This window comes from Anarrhichthys ocellatus, unplaced genomic scaffold, assembly GCF_004355925.1.
Source record: "Anarrhichthys ocellatus isolate YVR2014 unplaced genomic scaffold, GSC_Weel_1.0 scaffold1, whole genome shotgun sequence".
NCBI classification, from domain to species: domain Eukaryota; kingdom Metazoa; phylum Chordata; class Actinopteri; order Perciformes; family Anarhichadidae; genus Anarrhichthys; species Anarrhichthys ocellatus.
In genome coordinates this window covers 12,423,443-12,446,288 of record NW_022280031.1, presented here as the reverse complement: position 1 = coordinate 12,446,288, position 22,846 = coordinate 12,423,443, and the positions used below count along the sequence as shown (strand labels likewise).

Here is a 22,846-nt window from a genome sequence, read left to right as displayed (position 1 = left end):
CGCTGCCAAATCTGACTTGGCTAAGTGTAAAAAAAAAAAAAAAAAAAGGCTGGCACTCTGGCATACGACTGTCTTTTCTGCTTTGTCACTGTGCTTTGTGTTAAGAGGGCGAAGGTGTCTGTTAGAACGTTTCTTAGATAACTCCGCATAATGACCTTTTCCATTAGGGCTATTTATTTCAGGGCACGCCATGCGTTGTAATTACCAGCGGTACATGTCATTATAGTCTAGTTCACACAACATTCTCCTACAACACTTAATGCACAGGCTTTATTTTCCCGGTCTGACAGGTTCAGGGATCACCACTTCTTTTTTTTTTTTTTTTTTTACAATTTGTCCCGAGGCAATCTACTCAATGCAGGAGTAATCGGGGAGACATTTCACTCTAAACCACGAGCCCTCGTGCTGGACGGACAGTCGGATAAAGAGAAACGTAAATGTGGTGACCTGCTGGTGGTGCAAGAGAAAATGTTAGGGGAACCATTAAAGCCACCAGATAATCTACTGGATAGTGAGAGATCACTAAACCTCATGGTGTCACAAGGGGAAAGGTCAGGGGATCACCAACGTTGATGGGGGTCATCCTCTGGGGACCATGAACATTTGTACCACATATCATGGCAATAGTTGTTGAAATATTTCAGTCTGGTGAACAGACGGATGGACCGAGTGAGCCACGGCGTTAACATGGATACAATTTGATTTTAGAACTCTAAATTGAATTGACACGTAATCATAATTATAAATGCCGGACTACTATTTTGCATATACGTTATAAACAGTAACAGATTCTTGTTCCCATATGCATGTTCCTGTGGACCTGCACATACACCGTGTAAAGCTTCCATTACTTGGCTTCTTCCAGTGAAAGTAATGAAGTGTAAGTGAGTTTGGATTCTGGCCCAAGCCCAGGTCTGGAATCGACAACCTCAGCTACTTTTCTACAGTACACGCAAGACAGATTGATTTCAGGAACATACAAAGACATCTATGTAGCATTAACGTAGCTGTGGGTTTTGAGTCACGGGGGCTGACCCCGCTATGTACTCCGTCAGTCCCGCCATTTCCAAAATCAGCAGAAATCGGTCAAACCTTTCCTTTCCCACTACCAGCGAGAGGATAGAGTTTCAGTGGAGTCTGGGTTTTCCCCCTGCTGTGAATTACAGAAGTGGGCTGCTATTGGAGGGTCTGGCTGGTGCCATGTCTGGCCCTGCATGGCTGAGCGGGGCCGTGGCTGTGCTGGGCTGATCTGATCTGAGGGGTGCGGGGCCGGGCTCAATGGGAGATGCCTAGAAAGCAGCGGAGCCGTTCACATTTCCGCTGCGTCTGAAACTCTTTTGATGTGTTGTGTGGCTCATACTGATGTACTCTTTCTGTGTGACACACTCTGCCTCGCTCGCTTTCTCCCCCACTTCCCTTCTGCCATGGATCGCGTGTCTCCGTCTCAACATCTTGCTTCTTCTTAGGGGGCTTATGGAAAATCTATAACAGGTGGGCTGTGTTTGAAGGATATGTCGTTTCTAATTATCCGTTTGCAGAGGGCTTTGGGTGGGCGCTTGTTGGGCCAAATGTTCTCCCAAACCGAGCCTTGCTGCTTGCGTGCCTGCTATTCGTCGCCTTTAGGTAGACTTGAATTCAGATAATCAAGGAATTCAACAATGCACTAAACACACGGTCAGGCACCTAGGGTTGGTCATAAGAAAGTACTATACGATGTTTGAATAACGTTAAAAGGGAGGAAATGAGGTCCTGATGAGGCCTCAGAAACTAAACAACCCAGTCAATCTAAACCACAAAAGGATGTTTAAACATCTCCGGTCTCTGTAGTTTTTTAGGGTGGTCTACTCAAGTCAGTCCACGTCTGAGTTTTGGGTCAGTGCAGTGTGCTTTGTTTGCTATCAGGGCCAGCATGCTGTGTGTCCTAGGGGTGGGCCACATGGCAAAAATATATCACATCACAATTTCTTCACGCCGGATCATGATCATTGATGTTATCACGATTCTCATTCAAGTTGGTTTTTAAGACTTTGCAATGTTTTGAATTGTCCCCCAAAACCAAAGTCTGTTCTCAAATGTAAGACTTTAACATTTCTTGAAATATTTATCGGTTACTTTTCTTTTGTTCACTACTGAGCCTGTTTGTAACCGCTGCCCTCAACGTCATCTCACCTTTCTCTCCTGTGTGGAGAGCCTAAGCCTCAGTGAAACAAAGCTTTCAAAGGACCAATAACAGACAATGCTGGCAATGGTGGCAATCTCAATCTCCTCGTCCACGACTATGGCTGCCTAAAGTAGAGATGGCGAGTTTACCGCATTTGGGGATATTTTTTTAATCTCGCAGTTTTGCTAATCGTTTAGCAGCGACGCTGCACCGCTAATGGAGACGTTTTTAATCTTTCACAATCTGATATTGTTGAATCGAACACCCCTACTCTGCCTATACACAGTACTGTAGCAGTTAACGGGCTTATGGTGTTAAGGTACTCGCCATCGGTTTGTAGGGGCTGACTAGCTGCCTTAAAGGCTTAAATGCAGGTGAGTGGGGATCTTCTTGATCTTCTCGCACGTAAGACGGGTGACAGATTGCTGGTGAAGCAATCCACGGGACATCGATCTCGTTGACAGCACAGTCGACTCTATTTGTTCTACAGTGAGACCAATCTAGACCTCATTTGGAGCCAACCAAATGACTGAACTCGTGCACTTAAAGAGAGTGGTTTTAAAATAGTCTGCTGTTATTTTATGTAGTGGACAGGAAAGAGGAAAGAGAAAGGAAATGTGGTGGAGACCAGAAACGACATATTATGTTGGGTAGGCTCCCGCTAAATGAGTTTTGAGTTCGACTCCCGGACGTCATGCATACTTTGGTCCCAGCTGACACCTCAGCGCAGGCCAATGGAAAGCTAGTGGGCAGTTATAATAGTAACCTGGTCTATATCAGTATTGGACATCTATTCATTCATCATCTTCTATTAAATGCAATAAATCCAATACCAGGTGCTGATCAGTAAACATCCACATGTTCCATGTCAGCACTTCACGACCGAAAGTAGCCCCAAAAACAGCTGGAGGACAGATAGCGCTATCTACTGAGTCGGCACTAAGTGATTACCTTCATCCTCATTCATCAGCGCAGCACTTCCTTCAGGGCCCCTTCGTTCACACTGTTCCACCTTTGAAGGATTTATGCACATTTTCATTAACACAGCGTTGTTTTCTTTAAAATAGGCATGCATAGAGAGAGAGTGAGAGGAGGACAGAGTCTACAGAACCGGATTAAAGCTTCTGTAACGGCTCCTTGTGGTGCTGTTGTTTGCACGCCAGTAATCGAGCAACCACACAGGAGGCTTAGCTTTCTTAAACAGTGCTCACACAAAGTCCACGGTCCAAAGTGAACTGTGCTAAGAACTTCTAACCAACCAAAGAATGGACTTTCATACAAAGCACTCAGCCACTCAGTCAATTTCGTTCTTTTTATACGAATATGAAATGTAGAGAGACACCAAATGAAATGAAGCAATTCGTCTGTGTCTCAGTCGACTGAGATTTCTTTTGTTGATTAGTTGTTTAGTTGGTTAGTGTTGTGCTTTTCGTGCTGAATGACTTGTTTCCAAGAAGCTTCTGAGCACATCTGTGGTAAACATTTAAAGTGGTGCTTTTGTATGATGGAGAAACTTAGTTTTACAGATCAACTTATCGATAAGTCGTCAAAATTGTACGACTGTAACTATTTCTGTGACGGGGGAAAACAGCCTGTTGGGGGGTCTGCTGGCGAGGAATGCCTTCCAGTAATTGGTAGAGAACATCTGGGCGAGCGTCAGGCTCTCTGTTGGCTTCTGACCTGTTGAGGGGAGTTTCCTCCCAGGAGGGGCTGAGACCAAACCTGGTTTAGCAAACAGCCACATCGTCTATTAGCGATGAGAGTAATTATGCTCAGTCAAATAAGTAACTCTTGACTTCAGGAGTATGTTTGTAGACATGGGCCTGGATTCACTGAAGTTGTCCCAAGTCAAGTTTCAAGAAGAAACTTCACATTACATTTTTAGAAAAGTCTAATCTCTTACAGTAACTGTGATATTAACAAGTAATAAGACCAGATATACTCTTTAACAATAACATGTAATAAAATATACAATTATCCAGCCTGGAAATAATCATCTTCACAAAAAATGTAAATTCATTTGAGAGCTTTGCTTATAAAAATACCGTTCATCCTTTTTTCTTTTTAGAGAGAGAAACAAAATTAAAGTATTTCGACATTTGTCTTAGAGAATTGACATTTTAATACAATACTATTTGTCAAAAGCATAACCATAAATGCTTCTTCTTTTTTATAATACAGGTTTCCACAAGAGTTGGATATTGACATTTTAATTGCAGTGTGTATCTGACAGCTTCCAAAGCAGACATCAACAATCTGATAAGTAGCAAGGGGAACCATCATTTCATTTTTGCCTCCCTCCCACTCTTGTAACTTATTACTTATTATTGATGTGAATGACAGACAACATCTGGGGTCACATTAAAATAAACAATGCAGTCATATCACGTCTGTGGAATGTGCATGTTTTGATTTAATAGTATTTTCATTTCAAGAACCTACAATCATTCTGCCGACCAGTGCAGAATGCTTCTTCTGTACTATGCTAACAATCGCAATCATTTTATTAAACGCGCGCACACACACACACACACACACACACACACACACACACACACACACACACACACACAGTTTCCATGGAAACAGGATCCAGAGCCTTTTATGACTGGTTGTTTGCCCAAGACAACTAAAAATGGTCTCAGCAGCCCTGCAAAGATGGGCGATAAATCATCTGGATAATAAATAATGAGACACGTAGTAATATAGAACGGGATAAGGTGTTTGTTGCGGCCTTAAGCGGTATTGTTATTCATTTTTAGACCACGGCATTGTCGTATTCATCAGGCAAACTCTCTCATTCCTCTGTTTGTGTGACATCATACATGTTTTGTTGTCATACTGCACCGCCTGTAATGTGGACACTCACTGTAATGGACACAGACACGCATTCAAACCCAAACGCACGTACACAGAAATGGTCACTTTCCAGCCGCGCTGCCCTTCAGTAGCCTAATGTGTGTCTGAGGTCCAGACGGCGTAGCGGCAGGAGGGCTGGTTCACAGCGCTAGCCGCAGAGCTTCTGGCTAGCCCCGGCTGGTACAGCCAGCTACCCCTCTGAGTGACAATGGCAAGTGTACAATTCACAGCTATGTACTCAGCACCGAGCTCTGCTGTAGTTGCAGGATAAACGTCAGTATTATTATTATTATTTTTTTTGTGGGAGCCAGACTGTGTGGCCGTTTGACACACTCGCTGTGAATTATAACGGCGCCCATTGTGACTCTTGTGATGTCTGCTAGCCTTACTTTTGTTGTTGTTTTTGATGCAGTTACCACATGCTTCCCCGTTTGTGTCCTCAATGACAGGAAGTAAGCTGAACAAGGACCTGAAGCACTACCTGAGCCAGCGCTTCCAGAAATCCTCGGCTGACCACGAACTGCAGCAGACCATCCGAGACAACCTCTATCGCCATGCCGTGCCTTGTGAGTCCACGACCGTTCTGCACTTACACTCTTGTCATTCCTCACTTTCATGTTTTGTCCTTCGCTGCTCTACTGTCTTCTCCATTTCCCGCCATTTATGTGAGCCATTCTTTCAGTTCCTGCTGACACGTTGGCTTTTTACACACTTCGTTTGCGTGAGATCACCACAGATTATTATTGTGTAATACTTTTTTAACATCCTCATGAAAAACAAACCCTTGGACGAGCTAAGATTGAGCCACTGCCCCAAGCTCCAGCTCATGCTCAGTTTGAGATCCAAGCATTGATTGTGAGTGGAGCTGCCTCACACAGACACTTTGGATGGTTATCTAATTAAACCAGATTATTTCAGCCTAATCCGAGCACAGTTCCGCTTGCCTTTTTGACCGATATTGGCTGTGCACACATCATCCCTCTTCATCCCACAACGGGCTTCTCCGCCTGCCGATAACAAGCAGCGAGTTGATACAAAGTCAGCACAGGGCTCGCTTTCTTAATTTCGTCTGATCAGGTAGAGGAAACGTCCGGTGACTCCACAGTTGAATAGGCTAGTGGTACCTCATGTCCGCTGGATCAGTGGCACCGGTAATTCTAGGTGGGTGGGGCTTCATCCAAGTAGCTCACCTTGAATCACCAACCAGTATCTCCTCTGCCAGAGCTGGCCGTGTGATCCAGGAATAGAGGCTTGTGTCTTTCACTCTTTTTTTTTTTCCCCTCCTCACTGTCGATATATCTGAGATCTAAAGGCACGTTTGTTTTTTGATGCTGCATATTTCTGTTGTATCTTCTGCTGCTGAAAGGCTGAAGTAGACATTTGAAGTGCTTTATTCTTCCCTGCTATGAAAAACAACCCTTGAAGATGCTGCTGGTGCTAAGGATGTGGCATTAGCGCCATTATAGCAGAGGGATGAATGCCATAACTGTGCAGCTCCCTCTTTAAACGGAGAGAGGGTTAGACTGATGAACAATGCTGCATGATGCCAATCTCATGTTATCCCCGATTTGCATACACCACCGAAATCAACTGCGTGGACCAATCAGAGCCAGGCTCATTATTGTCACAATACCGAAGTCGGAAACCCCTGCTGGCTTTGGACCCAGCATGCCTCACTTGTGAAGATGGAGAAACAAGGGAAGCGACTGAACAAGCAGATGAGAGGTGTAACAGAAGAAATGACTGGGCTGTGTGCCATTTCTATGTTAACTTGTTTCCTTTACAGCACTTTAATATTGACTGAATTCAAGTATTTGCAGCTGCGGTGCAGTAGTTGCATATCTGTTACTAGTACGCGAGGGCACTTTAGACATATCACATCATACATTCTACAATAAACACATATTTGGAGTACGGCTTTAAACAATTTTCATGTTGGGAATTACTTTTCAGCCTCTCCTCATGTATTTTCCAAAGCACGAGCATATTGGGTTCTTTGTTTTGCAGTTAATTTCTGAGAGGAAGCACCTCATTTCCCCAATCCCATGATTTTCCCCTTAATGGTTTTCATCTGCTGGCTTTTCAATTAGTTTATTCGTGGCTCTCTCACGCAAATGACTCTCTGTATTCAGGAGGCTTGTTTAAGGGACTTTATCTGTATTACCTCTGCTGCCATATGTCAGCCAGACACCGGTGGAGGGAGGGGATCTGGCCATAATGGCCATTTTAATCACCGAGTGGTCTATGGCACACTAGTAAAATAACCTGGTGTTAGCAGTAAACAAATCATGAAGGTGTTCCCCAGGCCATATGTTTTATAGGACTGTTAGGCTTTTGTTGTCATGCGCTCATAGAGGACTGTGAAACTGGAACATTGAATTGACAAATAATTTGCTGCAGCTTATTTTTTTTTACTTCTTTCTGTTACGGGAGGACACTAGGCTCAGTCTACGAATAAGTCCTCCCTCGTGCCCTTCACACTTGGAGTATTACAAGAGCAGTACCGGCTTCGTATAGGAAAGCACATGTTTATTTTCTGTACCGTTGATGCATAAGTGAGATGGATTTGCTGTGACTGTCTTGGCCTGTGACCGTGGAAGGTCAGCGTGTGTCCATGTTGACGTATGTCCAAAGGTTGGTCGAAGCACTGTCCGTGTAGTTGTGTGTGTCCGTGTGTGTGTAGGTGTGTGTGTCCGTGTGTGTGTAGGTGTGATTAATGCACCGCAAGCAGGTGGAGAAACAGATGGAGAAGTGTGTGGATGTTGGGGCTTTTCCTGCCTCTAAATCAGGTAAAATGGTAACGCGACTCAGCCAGCCTTTCTGCACGCTCATGTAACAACAGCGTCTATTAAAGTCCCAATCTCACTATTTGTTTGACTGAATGAATTTGAGCCAAACTCGCATATGTAATTGGTGAGTTTGACTAAATCATGGAAAATATGCATTTTGCGTATTTTTGTTAAGTGGGCGTAATTGAAAATACTGGTTGTTTTTCTGTAGCTTTTCAGCAGCAAGATAAATACATTTAGCAAAAACAGTATATACTAACATTCCAGACTCTTTCCAAATTTAAAGCTGTTATCTGGAATGTGGTTTTATTCAGTATGCCCGTAATATCGTCATCAGTATTCTGTTGTAATGGGAGGCAACTCAACTCACTTTTGGTACCAGTTCCTTTTTCTTTATTTCATTTTCTACTGCGGACCGTACACCCCCTCAGTGTAGGCGGGATTCTCAGCGGATCACCGTAGCGTGAAACTGCCGTGACATCATCATCAATGAGACAACAAAACAGAGGAATATCTATATTTCATCAATTGTTTGGGGGCTGCCAATTATTAAAAGTCTGGTTTGGGTGAAAAAAAACAATTGCGGTAGCTTATTTATAATTGGCGGGCATGGGCAGGACGTCCTGTGATGTGTTAGTGTTGGTTATCTCTGACCAATCTGTGGTCTGCAGCGTTTTAACTCCGCCTTCTGGTATCACTGGGTGAGTGTTTACTCTGTGCCCCCCATGCATGCCAGCAATCTCAGGCATTAGCCAACATAAACTATAAAAAGACCATCTAAGAAATGACTTGACAAAGGATCAGCATGTGTAGGGCGGTGAAGCACACCAAAGCCGTACCTCCAGGTAGTTCTCTCCAGATGTGCAAGTCTCATGAAATTGGTTGTAAACTCAAGCTGGTCACCTCATTCACATCTCCCAAAAGTCAGTCGCTCCCATAACCCTGTTCAAATGTGAAGCTCAGTACTCTCACCCTCCCCCATCTGCTGAGGCGTCCGTCGGCTTCCCTTGTGGTCAGCCCATCCGCGCGTTCAGCATTCCCAATCTCCCATTATCCCCACCAACCCTCCATCCCTCTCCCCTCCCCAACTCATGACACCGCTGCCTCTCGTCCTCTCGCTGCCACTGCTGCTGCTCCCTCTCTCCCTCGCTCTTTCTCTCTCATTTTTCCTGCCAGTTGGTCGGAGCAGTGGCAAGAAGCAGAAGGAGGAGGAGGAGGAGGAGAGACTTGTACCCGATATTAAAGCTCAGCATTCTGTGTCTCCGAGTCTTGAAAAAGGGAGCTCTGGTCTACCCTGCATCTAGGCAAGTAGCAGCCTCGTCTGCTTGTGGTTGTTGTGATGCTGATGGTTTGGTGTTTTGCTTCTCAAAGCGAGCGAAAGAGTCTGCAGAGTTGGTCGCGTTCACGTGCGCGCGTGATGATGAACCGCGCGGCTAGCAGCACTGACGATTTGACGACCCGTATATAGGCTAAGAGGACGGCTGGAAAGGGAGGTGGGGGGCTGAAGCCGCGGGGATGCAGATGGGGGTGGGGTAGAGTGGAGTTTGGGTGTGGGAGGGGGGCAAGAAGGGGGGGATGGGTGGAGAAGAGAGAGGGAGAGAGGGAGGGGAGGGAATGGAGAGATGCAAAAACACTCTCACACACTCGAATCAACCCCGGCTCTAGCTAGCCGGCCAAGCTAACAAAAACATATGCACACATGTATGATTTGTGATTGTGCGCGGCTTCGGCGTGCCATCTGATTTGGGCGTGTGTGTGTGTGTGTGTGTGTGTGTGTGTGTGTGTGTGTGTGTCTACAGTTCATACAAAAGCAGCATTTCTGGGTTTGGTTGCATCCACCGATGCAATCACATTGTGTCACCTGAACAAAAGAACTGCTGTCACTCCTTGTGCCATTCCTGAACAGCAGAAGGTGGTAATTCAAGATGGGGGAGTGAAAGCTAAAGGAAGATTTAGAAGTGAACTTCCGACTCTTCTGGATTGTTGACTTTTACCAGGCAGGAAGTGTGTCAGTCTAATCCTGTGTGAGTGTTCGCTGTTTGACATGCATTACACGAGGTACAGATGTTGTTTCTGTCGAGGCTAGGTAAGCACATTGCACGTGTTTCCAGTGACGTATCCTTCCTGTTATATCAGTTGAATCACAATAACTGGTTTGCCCGGCACTGAACGTCACCCTACAGCTGACGTCAGCTGAATCAAACTTTTGTATTAAAGCAGTTCACCTACACTTGGGAGTAGTTGATTAATCCATGGACTGACTCTCCTTTGACCTGAGTGGACACTTTACAAGTAAGGACACTCTATTGCTAACTCTTGTTAGGCTACTGATACGTACTGGCATCATGAGCTTGTTTTCCCTCAAAAATACTTATGCATATATTATCACCTGGTTGTTATTGGCTGCTAGGAACAAATCATATGCCTACATTTTGTTTAAATTGAGGGAATAGTTTGCCATTTTGAGAAATACGCTTAATTCACTTCCCGGCAGTTAGATGAGAAGATTGACACCTGTACCACATCTGTCTGTTAGATATGAAGAGAGAGCCAGGAGTTTGGGGAATAAGTGTATTTCACAAAATGTTTCAAGGCTCATATATCATTTTGTGTATGGTTGATAGGCTAAGTTTACTTTATATATTTGAGATATACGTTGACATTTTCCCTCCCCTATGAATGTCTTTGAAATCCGGTTCCCATACACGACCATTGGGAGGGACTAGCTGCTCAACACCAGTATCAGTTTGACTACATGTGGACGAGGGGATCCCAGCATGCTGCAGGTTGTGACGGAGACAATAGCGGCTGCATTCATGCTGGTGGGGACGTTCTTCTTGTGTAGCTAACGGCATCAGGAGGAGTCAAAGGAATGCTGTCAAACAGAGAGTGAATGATGGGTGGAGTCGCCCAGCTTCATTCCTATTGTATGAACACACTCAATCACTGACAAATGCACGACGCTCGGCATGGAGGTAGTTTGAGGAACTCGTGCCTTTGCCTCAGTACAGGCAGCATAGGATATATTTGTGCCTCTGAGTCCTAGTCTTGTTTGACAAATGGTTAATTTCCATTTATAGAAATGGCAGCTCATGCTAGCCTGGTACATGAGTTTGCAGATAAGGATGCCTTTCAGTCCGACAGTCACACAGCTAACCGTTTATGATGTCATTATATATGACGTAATGCTAACAATAAACAATTTGTCAATATTAAAGAAACAAACCTGATAATTATTAATGAGTTACTAATATTATGTCCCCAGTTCATATCATTCAGAGGAGACAAAATATTACCTCTCAGTATAAACAGCACAAACTACAGCCTCTAAAATGATCATGAAGTTGAATCAACACCTCTCTGAAATAATTTCAAGTCGGACTGAACATTAAAACATTCATTCATGTATTTAATCAATTGTTTATTGCTGTTAAGTTGTGTTGGACTGCGTTGACTGTGTTAGGGGCCAACTGTATGCAGTAACAAATACTCTTTGTTTTTGTGTTTTCTGATACGTTTCTGGAGTTTCATTTTTATCCTCCTCTACGTCGTATACATGTTGCACTGTGGACCAAAAGTTTCCGTCGACACGACACTAAAAAATCAAGTCAATTTGTTACGCATAGCATCTTTGAGCCTTCTTAGTTTTCCTGTGAATTCCTTCTCAGAATTAGTACAAAGTGTGGATTTGGGACACATTCAAAGGGTCTCTGACAGATCAGGGCTGATCACATGACCTTTGGCCTTCCTGCGCTTTGCATTTTCTCACTGCTGTTCCCAACCCCCCCTCTGACCATCGAGCACAACAAAAGAACCCTACGCATGCTTTCTTTCTCTAACTTGTGCATGCAAATGTGTACCACTTGGTCAGTGTTGATCTTCTCTTTTGGGGGGGGGGGTAATGCTGAAACCTGTATGAACAGAGCTCCTTCTTTTGGAATTCTTCCATACAGTAGTTTAGACTCATTCCCTCTGACATGGTGGCTTTGTGTTATTATCCTGTGTTTAACGCCTGTAATTATTGCTGATGTGGTATTTATTGTGGATATCTATACATGCATACAGTTCCAGCCTTATAAGGTCCACGCCCTCCTCCTACAGATATTTCAACTCTGTCTATTCCTCACTTGACCCATGGATTCTCCTCCTGACTCCTGTCCTCTTCACATGTTGGTCAAGGATGAGTTGTCTGGAACTTGTTAAATACCCAAAGCATGTGTATGAGTTTGTTTGTGTGAGAGTGTGTGAGGACATCAGTGTCTGGGCTAAAAGAATAAGAGGTGTGGGCAGAGAAAAAAAATAAACTGATGGGATCTGTGAGAACAAGAAAGAATGGGGTGAACAGCCGAGAGGAGGGAGGGAGGGAGAGAGAGAGAGAGGGAGAGGGAGGTGGGCGGGTGCATGTGGGTGCCTGCGAGACGGAAGACAGCGGGGCTCAGTCAGTGAGAGAGCGAGACAGAAGCCTAACGTTGGTCGGCGTGTGTGTGTGTGCGTGTGTGTGTGGATATGAGACGGAGCACATTATAAGCCTATGTGTGGATGCTGCTTAGCTTAGCTCCCATTAGCTTAGCATCACAAAGCCAAAGCTGGACAGAGGACAGACGCACAGGAGGAGGAAGAGGAGGCTGGAAAGGAGAAGGAAATGTAAATCTGCGCTGGTTTTCCTTCCTCCCATCCACACCTGATTGGATCTTTTTTTTTTCTTCTTTTTTTTTGTGTTGTTGCTCCATCTGTCTCCTGCCGACGTGGTGGTGTTCTGTGGGCTGTAAGGTGAAGGAGAAGAAGCCCCTCACGGGCTCCCTAACTGAGGTATTTTGTCCTGTGTTTCATTTCGAGAGGGGATGCCGAGGGTTTGCTGTGATTTAATGGTTGGGGGTTGGGATGGAGAGAGAGAGAGAGAGAGAGAGAGATGGAGAGGCAGGCGGGTGAGAATGTGCTGGGCATCAGGAGCAGAGCGAGGGAGACGGAGGCACATCGCTGGCAGTAATGGAGGCTGATGTGTTGTGGTCAAATGGAAGCTGTGTGTGTCTGTCTGCGTCTGTCTGTCTCAGGTATGCGTGCGTGTGTGTGTGTGTGTGTGTGTGTGTGTGTGTGTGTGCAAACTGTCACTTCCCGTGTGCGTATGTACAGTATGTGTGAGTTTTGTGGTGGAAGCGCTCCAGCTCTGCGATGTCTGTATTCAGGCTATGTGCATCTGTTGACATGCTTGATCCTATCGGAAGCCATTACCTCCAGCAGCAAACTGCTGCCTGTCTGTTTGTCTGTCTGGAGCTTCCAAGATGCTAAGATTAGCTTCTGCCTCTCCTTCATCCTCCCTTCTTTCTTTCTCTCCCTCTCGATCCATCTCGTGTCTGGATGACCCCCCTCTTCATCTCCATCCCTCCATCCCCGCCCCTCTAAATGTACCGTTTTAAAGCCTCTCTTTTCCATTTCCATGTTGCTGTAGGTAGCAGCTTGCCCACGGTGCCTTTTTTTTCCTGGGTGGAATAAAAAGACAAAGGCCGGCTCTGTGTGTGTGTGTGTGTGTGTGTGTGTGTGTGTGTGTGTGCGTGTGTGTGTGCGGGGGGCATTTTCAGGCAGTTTCTGGCTGATTTAGCTTCACACTGCACTACTGCCCTTCAGCTTTTTTTTGTTTCTCATTCTAATCTCCCTCTTTTTATTCCCTTCCCCCGGTCCTCAGACCCCTGACTGGGAACCATTTAGAGCTGAAAGCATTGCCTATGAAGGGGAAAAAGATTGAAGCACGTCACAGGTCCAGAGAAAGGCCTGTTTTGATCTCATTGTGGTGTGTCTATGTGTGTGTGAATCGTCTCTTCATAGCGAGCCTCTCTCAGCCAGCCGGAGCAGTGAAACCCATCCCCCCAACACAAAACACCCCATCCCAAATGAAAGGCATCCGTTCCAATCATTGAAAAAACATCTCTATAACTGTCTCCGTCAATGTTTAATTCCCTGCCACCACCACATGGGGAGATTTGGGGACAATCAGGTGGGATGATTGGGGTGTCCGTAAGGCTGGACGACAGACTGCAACCCATCCTCCTCCCCACAAAACTAAAACGCCAACAAAAAAAGAGAAAATAACATTACCAGCATGTAGCTACACATTTGCAGACTGGAAAATGCTGGTATCTGCGGCCTGTGTGTTTGGTTGGATTAACCCTTCACTGGGACAGATGGCTCCGTCCCCCTGCCGTGCTGACAAACCCCAGTCAGCTCGTCACCCCTCCTGCATTTGTGTGCGTGTGTCTGTGTGTTCATGCGTTTCACCAAAAAAAACAAGCAGAAGCACTGGCAGACAAGCTGTGGCGAAGATGGTGGATAGATCTGTTTTGGTTTGGGAATATGACGAGAGTCTGTTAGCCCTCCCCCTGTGTTTGTCTGTGTGTGTGTGTGTGTGTGTGCATACAGTCTTGAAAATCATCCATGAAGACATGCCTCAGTATCCAATGTGGACTCACGGACTAGCTTCACATCAGAGCATGTTTATTGTGGAGATTTAGAGGAATGCTTCCGTAATAACGTCTGCACAACAGTCGGGTCAATGAATGTTGCCAGATATTCAAGGCAGGGCCACAACCCATGTTGTGTCTCAATTATCATCCTCCAGCTACATACAGTACCCTTTATATGGCTGCTTATTTCAGCCAGGCAGATGCAACAGTAAACCCAACATAACCAGCCAAATACAGTCAGTTTGTAAAACCGTGTCTGCTGGATATACGCCCAAAACAAATAGATGTGACTGTATGGTATACACATGCTTAATGTGTGTTGCCTCCGTTGTCATAAGCCAAAAACCAGAGTAAAATAGTTTTTTTTACTGAGAAACTGTGGCACATTGTGTTGTCGCACAGTTCCATCGTGCACTTTAATGTGCAGGATGATAACTAGATGGCACGCATGCAATGAGTTTGACTTGGAAGTGAAACGACTGGAGTCTTTGAAAGACATTCAATCCTCTACTGGGGAGTAGAGGATTAATGTAACGCAGTCATCGCATTTCATTTCAAAGAAGCACGATTCAGTGCACAGGACAATTTTTGGTTTTCGCTTTAATACAAGGCAGGACTAAGGGAAAGCATGTGCTTGCTATGTGTTGAGGCACCCATCTTTATTAGAGAGGGAGCCAGAGCTGTCATCACATTGGGCTTCACCCCGCCGCTCCACTTTCTCACGTGAGACGTGCCCAGACTACACACTACTAAAGATAAAAGAAGAATAAGCCAGACTGTAAGCTGCTCCTGACGTTTGCATGTTGAAGTCGATTGTTTAGTGAAAGCAAAGAGTCTGTACAGGAGTAGTGACCTCACCTGCCCCCTGTAACCTGCGTCTCATCTCCGTTTGAGGCCAGCGGCTCGATGCTACTGTACATTAGCCGTCTCCAGCGTAGCACCCTCAAACTGTCAACAGTTGGGTGGCATCGTGGGTAATGTAGGCTTCAATTTTTGACAAGGAAGAGGAATGCATAGAATAGATAAGAGGATATTTCTCATTCTGCTGCATTGTTTTTGAGCATAAATCCATTGATCATATGTATCAATATGGCATTTAATTGTTTATATTGGTGATCAGTGTTGGTTAGGACACAATAGATCCAATAATATTCCCTGTAGCCTCCAGTATGCAGAGTGTGCATTAGCCACAACACGACAATTTTTTTGTCACATCTGGATTTTGGTACTGCTGGTCATTTGAATGAGTGTGGGAGCCAATAGCAATGAAGCAGGAGTTATTCTGCGTACCTCTGGTTCACATAACATCATCGTAATCAGTGGAGTTTTGGCTTTTGGCAGGACTCAGTTTGCGGATTGAGGAAAACCCCACAGTTGTCTTCCAGTCAAACCTAAGCAGGAACCGTTCTGCCCGGCCACACAGGCAGTAGTCACATCTGCCAAACACACCGGAGTCCCAGAAAACACAAACGAGCAGATCAGAGGCCGGGCGAAGGAGTCCGTGTTCTTAACTTTCTTAATATTCTTTGTTTGAACAATGCAGTAGAGGAGTAGTGGCTTAAAGATTAAAAGAGAGAGGTTTTTTTTTTGTTCTGGTGTTGCAAATTTAAGGGAATAGAACAAATGTGACGGGCCAGTAGAAGAGGGAGCAAACATAACATGAGTAGAAAGGAAAGATTGAAGTGGAGGGGTGAAGAGGAAGTAGAGGAAGTGGAGGAAGTGGAGGAAAGAGAGGAAGTGGAGGAAGAACAGGCAGTAGAGGAAAGAGGAAGTAGAGGAAAAAGAGGAAGAAGAGGCAGTAGAGGAAGTAGAGGCAGTGAGCGCCACAAGTTGCCCGTGCTATCCACCGGGTCATGCTCATGAAACTGATTTGAAGCAGCTTCTTTTCTAACCTAGCACATACATTTAACTCTGTGTTTGTCAATGATTCATGTGTCTTGTGAAAAACTAAAAAATAATCCCCAAAACACCGTCAGTCTGAGTGCTGCCATTGTGTCCACGTCAGTCACAAAACTGCTTAAAATGCACTCTTTCAAATACCTCCTGTCCTGAATGACCTAAGTAGATCAGACCACAAGCCGAATAAGAATAGCGGGGCCTAACAATAGAACAATTATGATAGTGAATCATTACCAAACACATTTATGATGGCCTATTTTTCACTCATGGCACTGATCAGTTCACCTTGGTGAATATGTTCTATAACATCATCCTTTCCCCCTTGTTGTTTTGTTTGTGTGTTATTTTCAATTTCAATCAAATTGCCCAAGAAATTAACCCTCAGTGCTCTGAATTCTGGGTGTTTTCAGCCTCCCCGAACACGTCGTTTCTCTGAACCCGATGACTTTTGAAGACAATTTGTATCTAGGTCATACTGAAGTGTGTGTATCTGTTGGTGGAATGTGGGCATATTCTAAAGGCCTGCCTCTAATGGAAAGATGGATTGTGATGGAAAAGGCTACATTATTTGGTGTTTGAGATCCTGTAAAGTTTTCAGTCCGGAGTCGAATCATTTCTCTTTTGAGTCTCAATGTGATTGAAATGATCAGACTCACACGCAAATGTCTTAATTATCTTTGTCTTCTTAGCTTATGCAGAGTAATGTCTCAGTGTTTGGGTAGGTGTGTTTTCTTAAGAGCCAGACTAACTCATTTGGTCAAGTCACCTCCCCTTTCTGATGTTAAGTAATTCCAGGTTTAACTGGCCATAACCACATTGAGACTATTTCATAAACATTATCATACTGGATACGTGCTGCAAAAATGTGCTAATTGCAACTACAGAGATCGCAGCAAGGTGCACAATACTGCGATATATAACCGTACTGCGTGACGCCCAGGGTCTGTATGCATTAACCCAATTGGTCTTGCTTTTCTAACGGATGATGCCGTTATGTCACCATCATCATCAGTGACACACCGACATGTGTGAGGCGGTCAGAGTGATTGGTGCAGAGTGTGAACATTGGTCACAGCCAGTTTCAGGCAGAGAGATGTTCTAGATAAATCCAAGTTAGTTATAAACTCCTTCACCGTTCCAGTTTCTTTTACGTCGGATCCTTTGTGTGGTTGTTGGTGACAATCCCCTCTTATTCATGTTTTCATTATGTTCCTCTTATATATGGATATTGACAAAATTTGCTTTTGGGTGGAGCGATCTTTCAGCGATACTCTCCTCAAAGTCTTCGGAGCCCTGCGGTCAGAACAAGCTCCTCGAGCAAATATCTACATGACTGTTAGTGTGTATAATGTCACAGAGGGTCTGTTTTGTCACCTCAAAGCAAGAATTCACCAAAGAAGACGTGCAATATCAGCTGCTTTTTTTGATATTTGTTTGCTCCAAGACAAACAAATATGAATATGGATGTTTTGCTGCTACAGCTTGCCGTCGTCGAACTAGTTTTCACTGTCTTGAGCGGTGACGTTCTAGGATATCAGGACACAGTTACCTGGATCTCTATTTCATTTGGTTGAACCAGCACAAAGTCATGCTCGGCCTTTGTTTTGGGGTCCGCAAGAAGCGAAGGAAACCTGGTACGAACATGAAAGAAGTATTTCAGTCCGGTTCCCTCGCATCTTTTAAGCACAACAAGACGCTGCATTTCAAGCAAGATGAAGTCGGACTTATACAAAATGACAAACTACACCACCAGACTGGATCCAAAGAAGATGTCAAGCGAGTTAACTCCCCAGCTCCCAGCTATAAACCCAAAGTCGTCCAAGGAGTCAAGCCCAGCATTGTCCTTGTGGAGGGAACTAAATGTAGGTCACAGCTAAAATGCGAGGCCAGGCCTCGGGGATGTCGGGCCCAGGGTGCTCTGTTGCTCTGGGAGAATACGAGCGTAGCAAATAAAACAGATTCTTCACACATGGTTATTTTTAGAAGCTATAGGTTGTGGCTGTGTGCATGCATGCACAGCCTCCTTTCACGTTTTTCATGTGTTTTGATGCGTCAGATCATTTAAACTCTGAACTGAGCACATTTTCCTCTCCCCCCCCCCCCCCCCCGCCCGCTAGCGTTTCTGTCTTTCTGAAAAATATAGCACGGTTGGTCATAATTTACCTCTGTCTTTTATCGCATTGTGGAATATGTTTCAGTGACACCTGATTGCATAATATCGTCATTTTGGTCTTTCGTGTAACGTCATTGTACTGTCTAATCTAATGTTAGCGTCGTCCTCTGCCCTCACAAATGTCAGCAGCCTTAGTCTGAGTGTGTCATGCCACAAGAAGGGCAGAAGCTCCCTTAAAATAGTCTGACATCAATTAAATATAGATGAGTTTCTGGGTTTGTCTACCAGTGAGTGCTGTTTGTGCTGGAAGAGGAGAAGGGGTGAAGATCTTCCTTATATTAAGTGCATTCAAGCGATCCATTTTGTTTTCCAGTATTTAAATCCTGAAGCCTATTTCGGGATTTGCATGTGGGTGGTTTGTTCAGTGCAAGACATACAAACACTTTTACCCTTAATTTATTCCCATAAAAGTAGCGTAAGAGGCTCAATGTTGTTCAGCACTAGCCGGAGAGGTGACCCATGGATCCAATAGAGAGTGTGAGAAGGAAATGGATGTCTGTGCTTTCACAGGTGGAAGCTTTATAGGAGAGCTAGTTATAAATGAAGATTTGTAGTTCTAGCTATAGATGTGTTATTATTACTCATATTGACAACTGACTGGGATAACTAGCTATTCGATGTTGTTTGCATGTGGCAATCAATACGGCAACACAAGCAAAAATACAAACCATATTGTTGCCTCTGAACCTAGATATGACCACCTCAGTTGAGTCAATTCAGTTGAGCTGACAGAAAGGTGACAGAAAGGAGACAATTTGATATTGATCCTCTGTAAGCTGTGTGGCAGTGGAGACCAACCCGGGGAGGACAAGGTCACAGCGAGGCTTTTCACCGTTTGTTGTCGTGTATTGATTGTGGTTTGAAAGACATCATGGTGGAACCAGATGCTCTCTGTCGGTGAACAGCCCAGTGCTACGACACCGTGTGGAGGGGATGATGCTTGGTATTAGCTTTTGTCACGGCAAAATACTGTCGCAAGCAAATTCTGTGTCATTATGTATATTGACTTAACATTTGAGTTCGGCAGGTTTGTAGCGCGTTTTATCTTGCAACTGTACGCTACATATTCAGATCTACTTATGATCGAATTCATGTTTTAATGTGCCGGAGTACATTTTTGACCACTAAGTGTCAGAAAAACTGGCCAAGTCACAGAATCAAAGGCCCACAATTTGGGTTGGGCATATTGAAACTATACCCGTCTGATGATATTGCTTTAAGAAAAACAATATACAAAAATTGTCGTCCAAAAAAAAAAGCTAAAGCTAGAGACAGACATGAATCTAAATATCTATGGACTGGAGACGCACATGTTGTAAGTGGCCACAGTCGATGGCTCACCGTGAGGGGAGTTTTGGTCCGGCTGCCTATTGTGAATGCAGTCAGTTGCACACACGTATTCTGTTGGGTGGTGAGTTATAAGATGTGAGAAGAGATTTGTGGTGTTTCCATCTGAAGTCCCGACTTGTTCATCGCAGAGCTTACAAATCCTTTCTGGCTCACTTTCTCTGTTTGCTTTAAAACCAAAGCATGCTAAAATGGCTCATTTGCATTATTTTTGTTAACGAGAGTTAAGACCACATGGGTAATTACTACGGATGAACTAAATAGTTCAAAGCTTCATTCATAACGTTGACATTCAAATTATTGTTGTTATTAATAACTTACAGAAACATGGCATGCAATAGTCCAGCGGCGTCCTACTTCCCTCTCTCTCTCTAACACACGCAGTGAGCAAAGCAGTGCTGTGTCCTCCTCTCTGTAATTACCTCACTCCTTTGTCCGAAAGTCCAAATTTACTAAAAAAGATAAATGTAATAACTGTTTTTATCTAACAAAATATTTGGCTTCAATTGATATAAATTAGTCGCCATTTAGCCTTTTAAAAACTCAAATTTTAGCCTGCGGTCTAAAAGTGTTTTCTCTCCTGCACATACGTGTGTTTATGGAGCGGCAGCGATCTAACAGAACCATACATTTCACTTTTATAACCACAATAAATCAGACGTAGGCTAACATGTTACTTTTTTATTCAATATCGTTTCCTTGGAAGCCGGAGTACAGTAAATGGAGAGCCATCAAAAGGCAATACCGTCTAAATACTGACTGAATAAACAAAACAATTAGTTTTGACTTTTTCGTTAATACTATCACAGAGTGGAGTTTTGAATGTGTGCAAATGTCAGGGTTCACACACAATTTCCAAACTTTTATTTAACTTTTCAAAGACCCACAATACAATTTTCATGACCATTCACAAACAGAACTGCATAGTATACTTTCATCCAAATGTAATTATTGATAAACAATGCTACGTCATACGTACGTAGCCTACATACTACATAATATTTCATGGCCCATGGCCGTGGAAGGCAATATTATGCTTTGAGTACAAAGGAGTGAGAGTGGCAAAAAATCATCTTTTCACAACCAGTTCTCCAAATCTAACTGTGAGGAAGTGAGCTGTACACGGCTTCTCTCACTATCACTGGTTACTTTTGCAGTTCAACAGAAGGACGGAGCCGACTAAACAGCATTGACAACAAATTGCTGACTGTTCTCTTCTTCGGGCTTTAGTTTTTCATCCCCAGTGATAGTGGCTGGAATATAAGATCTACATACAACAAGTTGCATAAGTGCGAAACCATAGAAAACTTGTGCAACCAGTCTGCTATCAGAAAAGAACCCTTTCACAGAGAAACAGGGTTTTCCCAGTTAGATGCTAGAGAAATGGATGCATTGTGGGAAGGATGTCAGGGGTCCTGTATAATACGGGGAGCTCTGAGGATGCAGAGAAGCCTGAATTGTGTTTTCCGTTGTGCTCGTTATGTGCTGGTGTGACTTGAGGTCTGAGGCATTGCAGGCCCCATACCAGATCTTCAGCTAGTGACTCATTTTAATGAGTCACTAGCTTGTAGACGGGATTAGGGTTGGTAGTCTTGCCTGTCTCTGCAAAAAGTGGAACCATTGAACTTTTATAGCCAGATGTGTGGGTCCAGGTAAGATGGGATGGTCCACGCTGTTCCTGACTCCTCCTACAACAGAAGTGCTGGTATCCAGTAAGGTTTGGTCAGGATGGGCCTTGTTAAAGTCAGCAGTCACCTGATTAGTTTCAATCACCTTAAGAAGCAAGTTATTATTATACATTATACATTATAACTGTGTAGTACCTGGTACTTTTTTGGAACCCCCTCAGTCGAGGTTCCAGGCAAGCTGAGCTGATGCTAGAAGAACACTGCACACCACTGATTGGTCAGAGAGAATTGTCACCAGTGCAACATCCTGCACAAACCTTTAGTTTTTAAATAGCCACGCAATTCGACTGCTTTTTAAATTTTTTATTCTTTTGACCCAGATGTTTTCAAAAAAATTGCAGCCAACAAAACTACGCCGTAGCCTGATGTTCCTTTGTTTTGTTGCCGATGAAAGGATTCAGTGAGTGTCCTTTTGAAGATGATTTCAAGACAGTTTCATACGGAGGCGCTATGCCGATTAGCTGAGAGCGCTGCCTCCACTGAATGGGTACTACCTGCAATGGAAAACAGATAGAGAACAGGACGCGAGTCGAGCGCCGCCTTACCAGGCAGTGGAATCATGGCATCAGCTGAGAAAGCTGGCGCAATAAGGCAGCTGGAGGGATCTAATGAGATGGACAGGCTGAATTTTATGCCTTCTATAACTACTGTAGTTGCTCCAAGCAGTTTATTATGACTATGAGAGTAATTGTCTGGAATCTAATCCTGTTGGCTTCTTTATCAGAGGAATGATGGTAGCAGCTTTGACCCATTCAGGAATGAACATCTGGGGGACACCACATAGTAAAGATGTCCCTAAAGCGTATACTTGTAGCAATTTTTCTTTGCAAGCTTTGAGCTTTGATTGTTTCCATGATAACTTTTCAAACACACACATAACTATGCTTGTGTTGTTTTGCCATAGTGCGGAAAGTGCCCTTACTCTCACTCACTAGAGACTCATTTAAACCTATTTCCCACTGGCCAAGTGTCTATTTTGGCCACATTCAGGCTGGAATGTGGCCAATTAATGGAATTAAACAACACCAGGATGGGGGGATAGGACAGAGGGATAAACAAGTGATATGAAGGTAGTAGTGGTGACACGGTTCCCTTTTGTGGTGTGGCTGTGATGTGGTTCGCCTGAACTACAACGTGGTTATTTGGTGATCAGTAACTGTAGATACAGTGCAGAGGGGCTGAGCTCTCATTGTGGGGGTCCAATCGAGTCACCATAGGTGGTTCACAGCAGAGACGGGACAGTTCTCCCACTGTGGCTGTTATGGGTGTGTGTGTGTGTGTGTGTGTGTGTGTGTGTGTGTGTGTGTGTGTGTGTGTGTTTTTGCAGGGGGAGATGGGTGCATAAAGCTCCATTAAGTGATTACCCTCCACCCTCAGCTCCCGTTTAGCCCCAGACCATGCCATTTGGTGTCCATGCACCTCCTCCCTTGTGTGTGTGTGTGTGTGTGTGTGTGTGTGTGTGTGTGTGTGTGTGT

The 22,846-nt window shown here is 44.3% G+C and overlaps 1 protein-coding gene across 8 annotated transcripts in view; it reads left to right on the top strand.

Moving 5' to 3' along the window:
* Positions 1 to 22,846, top strand: part of magi1b (membrane associated guanylate kinase, WW and PDZ domain containing 1b) — a 117,532-nt gene that overhangs the window by 46,000 nt on the left and 48,686 nt on the right. For all 8 annotated transcript variants that reach the window (XM_031846546.1, XM_031846562.1, XM_031846538.1 and 5 more), the window contains exon 2: positions 5,470 to 5,586. In XM_031846546.1, coding sequence (XP_031702406.1) covers positions 5,470 to 5,586 — 117 coding nt within the window. The remainder of the gene's footprint in view (positions 1 to 5,469; positions 5,587 to 22,846) is intronic.